The sequence below is a fragment of the Phyllobates terribilis genome, unplaced genomic scaffold (assembly GCF_046119375.1).
Source record: "Phyllobates terribilis strain yellow unplaced genomic scaffold, ASM4611937v1 Scaffold_3__8_contigs__length_932513732, whole genome shotgun sequence".
Lineage (NCBI taxonomy): Eukaryota > Metazoa > Chordata > Amphibia > Anura > Dendrobatidae > Phyllobates > Phyllobates terribilis.
The window spans coordinates 571,489,425-571,502,117 of NW_027362763.1; the positions used below are offsets into that span (position 1 = coordinate 571,489,425).

Genomic DNA, 12,693 nt, shown 5'->3' on the forward strand with positions numbered 1-12,693 from the left:
GTTGTAATTGGTTTTCTACTCCCCAATAAAGTAGAAACTAAGCCTGGTGAAAACCCCTTGCTACTCAATAGCGACCTCTCAAATTCCATGCCGAAAGATGGAACCCCCTGGCCTGGGCATGGAATACTGGTCCCTGCATGAGAAGGTCCGGCCTCTCTGGTAGAATCCAGGGATCTGACACCGACATTAGTCGAAGCAGAGAGAACCAAGGCCTCTTGGGCCAAAAAGGGGCTATCAAAATCACCCTGGCGCCTTCCTCCCGGATCTTCCTCACCACTACTGGAATCATCACTAATGGCGGAAAGGCATAGGCCTTCCTGAACCCCCAAGGAATCTGGAGGGCATCTACGGCATGGGGATTTTCTGCCGGATTTAGGGAGCAAAATCTCTGCACCTTTCTGTTTGCCCTTGTGGCGAACAGGTCTATGTCTGGCTGCCCCCATAACTGGACAATCTGATGGAAGACCTCCGGGTTCAACCCCCACTCCCCCTGTCTTAGGGTATGGCGGCTTAGAAAGTCTGCTTTCACGTTTTCTACCCCCTTTATGTGAAGGGCGCTGAGGGATAGGAGGTTTCGCTCTGCTAGACCAAGGATCTGGTCTGCCACCACCATCAGAGGGCATGACCTTGTCCCTCCCTGGTGATTCACATAGGCTACTGCTGTCCGGTTGTCGGACCTGACCTGGACATGGTGATTTTGGATGTGAGGGAGGAAGCCCCTGAGGGATCTTTCTACTGCCCAAAGCTCCTTTAAGTTTGAGGATGCTCCCCTCTCGTGGTAAGCCCAGTGACCCTGTATTGAGAGTTCTGCCAGATGACCCCCCATCCGGAAATGCTTGCGTCGGTCGTAATTACCCGATCTACTGGTCTGGACCATTGAACGCCTGCGGTCAGATTTCCCCTGACTGTCCACCACGAAAGAGAATCTACTACTTCTGGGGAGAGAGAGAGCCTGCCTTCTAAATGCCCGTTGCAGGACCTCTGTGCTGACAGGACCTCCCACTGAAGCCGCCTCATATGCCCCTGGGCCCACATTACTGCTGGGAGACAGGCCGTCATAGAACCCCAGAGGGACATTGCCTCTCTCAGAGACATTTCCGGAGCTTGAATGGCCTTCGAGACTAATGCAATCAACCTGCAGATTTTGTCCTCTGGGAGGAAGCAGGTTTGGCGACGAGAGTCTAGGATTAGACCCAGAAAGGTCTGAGTCCTGGAGGGGGGTTAGTCTTGATTTTTGGAAATTTACTAACCACCCCAGCTGATGCAAAACTTCTGTGACCAGTAGGAGCTGACTGGAGCAGTGGGCTTCTGTTTTCCCTATTATCAAGAAGTCGTCTAAATATGGCACGATCACTACATTCTTGATCTGTAGGAAGGCTGTCACTTCTGCTATTAGTTTCGTAAATATTCTCGGGGCAATGGAGAGGCCAAAGGGTAGGGCAGCAAACTGAAAATGCCTCAGCTTCCCCTGAATAAACAGGGCTACTCTCAGATACTTCTGATACTCCGGATGGATTGGGACGTGATAATATGCGTCCTTCAAGTCTATTACAGCCATAAAGCAGTTGCAATGTAAGAGCTTCACTGCCGAGCTTACTGACTCCATCTTGAAAGTCTGGTTTTCTACTACTTGGTTCAGACTCCTGAGGTTGATGATGGTCCTTAAGGACCAGTTTGTTTTTTTTTTATCATGAATAGTGGGGAATAGAACCCCCTCCCTCTCTGTGTTGCTGGTACTTCGAGAAGGACCTGCTTTCCTACTAACTCTAACACTTCTGTTTCCAGGGCTAATTGTTCTTCCTGGACCTTTCGTAGGGGGGTAACCACAAAGGTCCGCCAGGGGGTCTGGCTGAACCGGATCTTCAGGCCCCCACAGATAACAACAAACCCCTGGATTCTGAAAATTATCGCGTCCCAAGCTGGAAAAAAGTGGGAAAGCCTTCCACCCACTTGCAGCTTGGCGTCATTGGGAGGATCTCTTCGAACTCGAGGATGGTCCTCCAAACATATAGCCCGATTCTTTTTTGGACTTGGCTTCCCATCTCTTTTTGTCTCCCGGAGGACGACCCCGGTTAAATTTTCTCCACCGAAAACTAAATCTTCTTGGTTCCCCCGAAAATCCCGGGAACCCTTTGCTTTTATCGCCTGCTTTTTCTAACAGGTCTTCTAACTTTTGGCCAAACAGGAGTCTACCGTCACACGGGAGGGAGCACAGTTTCTGTTTCGAAGGTAGGTCGCCTGGGCAACCTTTGAGCCACAAGGCCCGCCTGGCTGCGTTGGATAGTCCCGCTGCCCTAGCTAACAGTCTGACCTAGTCAGCTGAAGAGTCGGCCAGGAAGGCCGATCCTGTTTGTATTAGAGGTAGCTCTGCAAGTATTGCCTGTCTGGAGACCTTTTTATCTTTAAGCTGGTCTTCCAGCTGTTGGAGCCACACCATCAAGGACCTCGCCACACAGGTGCTAGCCACCGCTGGTTTTAGGCCGCCTGCCGCCGCCTCCCACGTGTGGCGCAGGAAGGAGTCAGCTCTTTTATCCAGTGCATCCTTTAGGACGCCAGAGTCCTCCAAGGGCAGGGAAGATCTTTTCGATGACCTTGCCACAGTCCCGTCCACCTTGGGGATCTTATCCCAAGGTTCCGCATCCTTCTCTTCGAAGGGATACCTTCTTTTGGAGAAGGAGGGTAAAGCCCCTGATCTCTCAGGTCTCCTCCACTCCCGGTCAATGAGGCCCTGAATTTTACTGTTAACCGGAAATGAGCGTCTCTTCTTCTCTCCCAAGCCCGCAAACATGATGTCCTCCCGGGATTTAGATGCTCTCTCTTCCTCCAGACCCATGGTTGATCTTACTGCCCTAACCAGTCTGTCTGTATTCTCAATGGGGAAGCAGGGTCTACCGCCCCCCCGATGAGGAAGAGGACGATGAATCCCACTGCTCCTCGGACTGGGAGGAATCAGAGGCGGAGGAAACCTCTCTACGGGGTCTTTTCTTCCCTCTAAGGAACCCTTTCAGGGACCCCTGAACTTCTGCATGTACTATGGACTTTAAATTTGCAGCAAAATCCTGGGAATTCTCAGCTATGGTTTTTGGTCACACAGCCCTGGCAAAGTGGTTTCTGCCACTCTACTGAGAGAGAAGCTTGGCAAAGGGCACATATTCTATGCTTTTGCTTGGCACTACTCTTCTTAGGCTCCTAAAAAAAGGAAGCACATAAGAGACTTCCCGTTACTAACCAGTGACATTCACGAAGCTCACTCACCCCCGGAGGTCACACACGGGTACCGGATTCGGAGGCTGTTGCGGAACCGATGATTCCATTCTGGATGGTCCCGAGGCACTCGAAGCCTTACTCCTGCGGCTGCCACTACGATTAATCGACCGGCTGTCTGTATACGATGCATCCCTCTGCTTTTTCTGTTGCTGAGGTGGGGGGGTAAGCTGCTGCTCCTGGCTATCTGGATCAGCCATGTCTCAGAAGCGCACCACGCTTCCAGGATAGCTCCCCCCCCCCTTAAATATAGGGCCATCCAGCCTCCTCCGGTCTGTGGGCCCTCACCCTTCCTCAGGCCGGAGCTCCGTTGAAAAAAACCGGCCTGGGACGCTCCGATGGGCGCCGCCTTCTTGGATCGGCGCCGCCTCCTGCCGTGACGTCAGGCGCGTCACACCCGGAAGCGTTCCACACTGCAGGGGGAGGACGGCGCCGCGGTCTCTGGGAGGACAGAGCCTGCCTCACCGCGTGCGCCCCGCTCGGCGCAGAGACACCAGGGGAAGCTGCGGACGGCGCTTCTTGGATACTGAACCCGGTGCACAGGCCAGTGCCCGCTCTTCCACACCGGGACAGCCCCAGGTAAGTCTTCTTTCTTCCAGACAGGTTCCCCATCAAGGACAGGAAACCAACTGAAGCGAGGGAGAGGTGCCGCCCTTTTATTTCAGACGGTTTCCTGTCCTTGGTGGGGCGGATCCTCTCAAGGTGTGCTGTCATGGGGGAGGGGAAAATAAACACTACTACTCACCTTCCTTCCCTCTGCTCCAGCGCTGCTTCCAGTGCTGCTGCCAGCACTCATCTCACAGTGTGAGCCGTGCATGACGCCACTGCCATGTGCCCTCACACTGTGAGATGAGCTGCTGGAATAGTCACTGCTCCCCATGCCGGGATTATGGATGTGGGGAGCAGTTACTATTCACTCACCTTTATATTGCGAGCAGTTTCAGCCCAGCCGCGGCTCCTGCTGTTGCTGGGCGATAGAGTGTGCCTGCTATTAAACAGCATGAATATTCATGGGCGTAGAGAGGGGTGAATATTCTTGCTCTTTAATAGCGGGCACGATTGGCCGCCGAGCAGTTGCAGGAGTCGCGGCCGCTGCTGACACTGTGCGCCCGCTATTAAAGGAGTGTGAATATTCAGTGCTCCACATGCCCATGTGCGTGGGGAGCAGTGAATATTCATTTTCTTTAGCAGCGGGAACAGTGTAGGCTGCAGCAGGCGGCTGCTGCCTCCTGTGTCCCGCTCCTCCGCCGCTGTCGCTCCCCCCACACACCCACCGCAACAGTATACTACATAGTAGATTCGGCCTAAAAGACAACCCCCCCCACTTTGCTCTAAAATTTTGGAGGAAAAGGTGTGTCTTATAGTCCAAAGAATACGGTAATCAACCCAGGTATCATTTTAATCAGTATCAGTGTAACAGCGCCAACTGCTTGTACTTTATTTAGCAAAATTCTGATGACAGGTTTGCGTTCAGACTGAAAAAAACAATATAATGGCAGGGGTTAAAGGGCTGTGCAAATTTTCATAATAAATTGAATAATTTTGCTGCTGTCTAAAGACTGGAGCTGCCCAGTGACCAATCAGATTCAGCAGAGTAAGTCAGGTGACATGACTAAACTCAGCTGTGAAATGCTGCATGATAAGATCATTGGGCACAATGTTCATTAACCCCTTTACCCCCGAGGGTGGATTGCACGTTAATGACCGGGCCAATTTTTACAATTCTGACCACTGTCAATTTATGAGGTAATTACTCTGGAACGCTTCAACGGATCCCCCTGATTCTGAGACTGTTTTTCGTGACATATTGTTCTTCATGATAGTGGTAAAATTTCTTCGATATCACTTGCATTTATTTGTGAAAAAAACAGAAATTTGGCGAAAATTTTGAAAATTTAGCAATTTTCAAAATGTTAATTTTTATGCCCTTAAATCAAAGAGATATGTCACACAAAAGAGTTAATAAATAACATTTCCCACATGTCTACTTTACATCAGCACAATTTGGGAACCAAAATTTTTTTTTATTGGGGAGCTATAAGGGTTAAAAGTTGACCAGCGATTTCTCATTTTTCCAAAAAAATTTACAAAACCATATTTTTTTTTTTTTTTTTAGGGACCACATCACATTTGAAGTCACTTTGAGGGGTCTTTATAACAGAAAATACCCAAAAGTGACACCATTCTAAAAACTGCACCCCTCAATGTGCTCAAAACCACATTCAAGAAGTTTATTAACCCTTCAGGTGCTTCACAGGAATTTTTGGAATGTGGAAGAAAAAAATTAGCATTTAACTTTTTTCACAAAAATGTTACTTTAGACCCAATTTTTTCTTATTTTCGCAGGGGTAACAGGAAAAAATGGACCCCAAAATTTGTTGTACAGTTTCTCCTGAGTAAGCAGATACCCCATATGTGGGGGAAAACCACTGTTTGGGCGCACGGCAGGGTTCGGAAGGGAAGGAGCGCCATTTGACTTTTTGAATGTAAAATTTGCTTGAATAATTAGCGGATGCCATGTTGCATTTGGGGAGTCCCTGATGTGCCTAAACAGTGGAAACCCCCCACAAGTGACACCATTTTGGAAACTAGACCCGTCAGGGAACTTATCTAGATGTGTGGTGAGCACCTTGAACCCCCAAGTCGTTTACAGAAGTTTATAACATGTGGCCGTGAAAATAAAAAAAATAAAAAAATCAAACTTTTTCCACAAAAATGTTTTAGCCCCAATTTTTTTATTTTCACAAGGGTAAGAGGAGAAAATGGACCCCAAAAACTTTTGTGCAATTTCTCCCGAGTACGCCAATACCCCATATGTGGGGAAAATACAGTGTTTGGGCGCATGGCAGAGTTCAGAAGGGAAGGAGCACTGTGTGACTTTTCGAACGCAAAATCGGCTGGAATCGAGAGAGGACGCCATGTCGCGTTTGGAGAGCCCCTGATGTGCCTAAATAGTGGAAACCCCCAACAAGTGACCCCACCTTGGAAACTACATCCCTCAAGGATTTTATCAAGGGGTATAGTGAACATTTTGAACCCAGAGGTACGACACAGAATTTGATGACATTAGGTCATCATATTGAATAAGTTGTCATTAGTCTTGAGCGCAAGAGCTCGCTACTTGAGTTTGCATCGGGTACTCCGGTATGCACCATGTATCACGGGTGCTCAAGTGAAATGCTCGAGTCCCCGCCTGCATGTTTCACGGTTATTAGACACCCCAAAAAAAACATGCGGGGATCGCTCGTGCATGGCAGGCAATCCCCGCAAGGTTTTTTTGGCCGCGAAGCATATGGGGCAGAGACTCGAGCACCCGCGATACTCAATGCATACCCGAGCACCCGATGCAAACTCAAGTAGCGAGCACTTGCGTTCAACACTAGTTGCCATATCGTCATTTTTTTTTTTTACTTTTGAAAAAAACAAACAACCCTAACTCCAACCCCAGCCCTAGCGTTTATTTTTTACGCCGTTCCTCGTGTGGTATAAGTGATTAGACGACCTTATTCTTCGGGTCGGTGAGACTACAGAGATACCAGAATGATATCGGGTTTTTATGATTGACAGCTGTCACACACTAAAAGACACAGTTTGTAAAATCTAGTTTTTGCATTGCCATATTTTGAGAGCTATAATTTTTCCATATTTTGGCCGACAGTCATGTGACGGCTTGTTTTTTGCGGGATGAGTTGACGTTTTTATTGGTGCCATTTTCAGGCACGTGACATTTTTCAGCTTTTGGGAGGCAGAATAAACAAAAACCAACAATTCAGGAATTGTTTTTTTTTTTTTTTTTTTAATTTTTTATTCTACTCCGCGTGTGGTAAAATTGATGAGGTAGCTTTATTCTTCGGGTCAGTACGTTTACAGCGGTACCACATTTATATAGTTTTTCTATGTTTTAGCGCTTTTACACAATAAAAGCTATTTTATAGAAAAAAATATTTTTTTGCATTGCTTTATTCTGAGAGCTATAACTTTTTGATTTTTTGGATGATGGAGCTGTATGGCAGCTTGTTTTTTGCGGGACAAGATGGCGTTTTCAGCGGTACCATTTTTATTTATATTCGTCTTTTTGATCGCGTGTTATTCCATTTTTTGTTTGGGGGTATGATGATGAAGCATTGTTTTTTGCTTTGTTTTTTATTTTTATTTTTTTACCGTGTTCACTGAAGGGGTTATCTAGTGGGACAGTTTTATAGGTCAAGTCGTTACGGACGCGGCGATACCAAATATGTGTACTTTTATTGTTTGTTTTTTTCATAATATTTATTGATGGGTACATTATATTTTTATTTTTGGTGGATTCTTTTTTTAATTTTTTTTTTATATTTTTACAATTTTTTTTATTTATTTTTTTTTCACTTTCTGAAAGTTTTTTTACTTTTTTACTTTGTCCCACTCTGGGACTTTCACTTTTTTTATTCTGATCGCCTGCATAGCATAGGGATGGAGCACCATCCCTGTGCCATGCAGGCAGTCAGCGCTGTACAGTGAGAAGATTGTTTGGTCATACACTGCGCATGACCAAACATTCTTTCTGCTGTCTGGTGACCCGGATGTTGTCATGACGACATCGGGTCGTCATGGCAACACCCGGGAAGCCGCGGCAGACAGCGCTGGAGGCCGGAAGAGGAGGCGAGTATTGCGATCACCTCCCCTTAGCCACCGCAATGCTGCGATCGACTTCGTGCTATGTGCCGGGAGCGGTGCGGGACCGCTCCCTGCACATAGTACCGGGTGTCAGCTGTGACAATCAGCTGACACCCTGCGGCGACCGCGCGCGCGCACACAGGCTGTGCGGGCGCGATGACGTACTAATACGGGTCAGGCTCTTAAGTCCCAGGGCACAGACACGTATTAGTACATCATGGGATTTAAAGGGGTTAACAGCAATTTCGGATAAAATTTAGTGGAAGAAACTCCGTTTCATAATTCTAAAAATATATTCTGCACTGTAGCTCTAAGATAAAGGAAAGCCATATATAGGGGGCTTAAACATGAATGCTTACCTGGCTAATGCAGAAATGTTCCCCAGTGTGTAGAAAATTGCAAAGAGCTTGATTCCGGCGTTGGGAACCCAAAGTAACGCACTTCCCTGGAATGACAAAGAGCCTTCTAAACAGGTTGTGAAAATAATAAGACAAATTCTACAGATATTTCCCAGTGTACGGCAACAAAATTCATTTTAATCAAAAGATCTTGGAATAATAAATAAGTTCCACAATTGGATGTGTTAAAAAAAAATTGTTTCTGTGCTGAGATAATGTTATAAATGTGCCCCTGCTGTGTCCTGTGTAATGGCTGTGTCTGACCGTGCAGGAACTGAAGCAGCTCTGGTCGGCACACACCCTGGTTCCTGGCCGGGGGGAGGGTGGGGTTATAAGAATAAGTCACTCATATAAATGACTTATGCTTTTTGAGACCACACATTTTTCTGCCTGTTTTATATGCAAATTGCCTCTTCAAAGAGGAGGATTACTTTAACTTTAGTGCCACCTACTGGAAGTAGCAATCCTAACTAAGAGTTAAAGTCCTCTTCCTCTCTGAAGAGGCAATGTACATATTTAAATTTCTCAGAGGAGCATGCATGGCGTACAGTCATGGTTAAAAGTGTTGGCACCCTTGAAATTGTTCCAGAAAATTACTACAATTGTAGAAGAAAAAAAAAGCAAATTGGACATAATTTCACACAATACCCCAAAGATGGGCTGGACAAAATTGTTGGCACCCTCAACTTAATGGTTGCACACCCTTTGGAATAAATTTCTGCAATCAATCGCTTCCTATAAGCATCAACAATATTCTAAAGTTCTTTGCAGACAGCTCCAGGTCTCTCATATTTGAAGGATGCCTTCTCCCAACAGCAATTTTAAGATCTCTCCACAGATGTTCAATGTGATTTACTGTAGATCCGGATTTTAAGATCTCTCCACAGATGTTCAATGTGATTTACTGTAGATCCGGATTTTAAGATCTCTCCACAGATGTTCAATGTGATTTACTGTAGATCCGGACCCATTGTTGGCATATCAGAACTTTCCAGCCATTTTTGGGTGCTTCTTGAAGTATGTTTGGGATCATTGTACTGCTGGAAGACCCATCATCTAGGATGCAAACCCAGCTTTCTGACACTGAGCAATACATTGCAACCCAAAATCCGTTGTTAATCTTCAGATTTAATGATGCCTAGCACACAGTCAAGGCACCCAGTGCCAGAGGTAGAAAAACAACCCCAAAACATCTTTGAACCTCCACCATATTTGACGGTAGGTACTGTATTCTTTTCGTTGAAGGCCTCATTCAGTTTTTGGTAAACAGCACAAGAAAGTGTTTTACTAAAAAGCTCTATCTTTGTCTCATCTGTCCACAAGATGCTTTTCCAGAAGAATTTTGGCTTTCTCGCGTACATTTTGACAAACTGCAGTCATGCTTTTTTTGTCTTTGTGTCAGCAGTGGGATCTCTTGCCGTAACGTTGAAAGAAGTTGTACACTAATTTTACATTGATGCCCTATCCTACGGATAGGGAACCACTGTGTGATCGGTCGGGGTCCGACACCCGGCATCCCTGCCGATTAATCTATCGGTGGCGGCAGCCACCGGCCATAAATACTTATTAGCGGAGCTAGGCCGTCTACTTGTAGTGGCCGGGGGTAGTTACTGCACATCCGCCTCAGATTCAATTTAATAGGATGCAGATGTGCAGTACCCAGCAGCGGCCACTACAAGTAGACAGCCAAGCTCCGCAAGTAAGTACTTACGGTCGGCCATGGGCCACCGATAACAGCGGATTGGCAGGGGTGCCAGGTGTCAGACCCCGGCCAATCAGATTATGTCCAATTTGATAATTTTTCGCGTTTTTTTGTGTTGCTCCAATACACACAAAAGGAAATAAACGTGTAATTGCAATAATTTTCTGTGAGAAATACTTCATTTTCAAGGGTACCAACATTTTGGCAATGATGGTATAAGTCTTCTCACTCTGACATGCTAGGCCTGACTTGTCACTCTCCACAAGGAGAAAAGTTACCCCTTAGATCTCTGCCTGTTTTATCACGAGTGAGTGTTTCTGCTGCGTCTCCAATCCTCTGAGCTCATAAAATCAAGTTAGTGGCAAACTCAGTGGACAGAACTCATCACCAAGAACACATTAAAACTACCTCGAGAAGCACAGGAAGTCACATTGCCTATTTTATGCTGCACCTGAATGAAAAGAATAAACCTGGTGACAGATACCCTCTAAGTGCAATGTCATTGTCAGATTGTGCTACTCCCAAGGTCAGTAGTATACCCATCTGTGAAACAGCAACAGAATAGGTTATAAATGTTGACGTGTTTTACTTCAGCGCCAAGGAGTAGTTTAAACTAAAAAATGGTGAAATGCAAAAGTCCAATAAACTACAACAGAAAACACTGCACATTGAGTGCTCCCCAACTCATCTTTCCTTTCCTGACTAACCATCAGGAAGATATGGATGGATGGCTATTGAAATGCTTTCTGAACAGTCAGGGCACAGGCAAAACCAAGTCTCTAATGGCTTGACGCCACACAGGCAAACCTCGTCGCCTGCATGTCGCTCCAGCCTGCAGCTTATGCACCCGTATTAGATCATGTTGGGTTGATCAAATGTCTTAGCTGCAGCACACTGCACAGCAGTATATATGCAGACTACAAGCCCTGGCAAAAATTATGGAATCACCAGGCTCGGAGGATGTTCATTCAGTTGTTTTATGTTGTTGAAAAAAAAGCAGATCACAGACATGGCACAAAACTAAAGTCACTTCAAATGCTAACTTTAGGGCTTTAAGAAACACTAAAAGAAATCATGATTACAAATGTGGTACTCCGTAAGGGTAATTTTTGTTCAGACCAAGCAGAGTGAAAAAATTATGGAATCACTCAATTCTAAGGAAAAAATTATGGAATCACCCTGTAAATTTTCATTTCCAAAACTAACACCTGCATCAAATTAGATCTGCATCTAAAAAAGGAGTGATCACACCTTGGAGAGCTGTTGCACCAAGTGGACTGACATGAATCATGGCTCCAACACGAGAGAGGTCAATTGAAACAAAGGAGAGGATTATCAAATTCTTAAAAGAAGGTAAATCATCACGCAATGTGTTGCAAAAGATGTTGGTTGTTCATAGTCAGCTGTGTCTAAAATCTGGATCAAATACAAACAACATGGGAAGGTTGTTAAGGGCAAACATACTGGTAGACCAAGGAAGACTCTTATAGCAATATGTCTCCAAAACAGGAAATGCACAACAAAACAAATGAGGAACGAATGGGAGGAAACTGGAGTCAATGTCTGCAACCGAACTGTAAGAAACCGCCTAAAGGAAATGGGATTTACATACAGAGAAGCTAAACATAAGCCATCATTAACACCTAAACAGAAAAAAAACAAGGTTACAATGGGCTAAGGAAAAGCAATCGTGGACTGTGGATGACTGGATGAAAGTCATATTCAGTGATGAATCGCGAATCTGCATTGGGCAAGGTGATGATGCTGGAACTTTTGTTTGGTGCTGTTCCAATGAAATTTATAAAGATGACTGCATGAAGAGAACATGCACATTTCCACAGTCATTGATGATATGGGGCTGCATGTCAGGTAAAGGCACTGGGGAGATGGCTGTCATTACATCTACTATATAATCGCCTTATCCCGTCTGTCTGTCCATCCAGGAAATCCTGCGTCGCCGATTCGCCACGGCCGTGGCCAATCAGCGACGCGGGATTTCAGAACAAGATGGCGGGCGTTAGCGGCTCATCTGCCGAACGGAGGTCAGCAGCGATGCAGCCGGGAGATGACCGGCGCTAGCAGCGCCGCTCCCCGGTCCTCACTAACACGGTTCGCCGATTGGTCGCGGCCGCGACCAATCAGCAATATTGGCACCAAATTTAAACACCGCTCTGCTGATTGGTCGCGGCAGCCCGGATAACCCCGCCCACAGCCCGTCATTCACGGAACAGGAGACTCCTGGCTGCAGCCGCAAATAGTCGTGATGTAAGTGGAAGCAAGAGCCGGCTGCAGCCGGGGGAATTACGTGCTGGCTGTGCGTGGTCAGCGATGTTGTCACAAGCAGTATTGACAACATGACGTAATTACAAGATTCATTAGGGGCCCCGGGGGGATACATTGGGGGGTTAATTTAAAGTAGTGCACAACCCATTTAAATACTGCTTCGCTGATTAGTCGCGCCCGGTCGGCCGCATACATATTCTAGAATACCCGATGCGTTAGAATCGGGCCACCATCTAGTCTTCAATAAATGCCCAAGTTTACATTGATATTTTGAACAGTTTTCTTATCCCATCAATTGAAAGGATGTTTGGGGATGATGACATCATTTTTCAAGAAGATAATGCATCCTGCCATAGAGCAAAAACTGTGAAAACATTCCTTGAAAGAAGACAC

At 46.1% G+C, this 12,693-nt stretch overlaps 1 protein-coding gene across 2 annotated transcripts in view; it reads right to left on the reverse strand.

Moving 5' to 3' along the window:
* The window catches only part of SFT2D1 (SFT2 domain containing 1), a 110,950-nt gene that overhangs the window by 16,592 nt on the left and 81,665 nt on the right, over positions 1 to 12,693 (reverse strand). For both annotated transcript variants that reach the window (XM_073673259.1, XM_073673258.1), the window contains exon 3: positions 8,277 to 8,362. In XM_073673259.1, the coding sequence (XP_073529360.1) occupies positions 8,277 to 8,362 (86 nt within the window). The remainder of the gene's footprint in view (positions 1 to 8,276; positions 8,363 to 12,693) is intronic.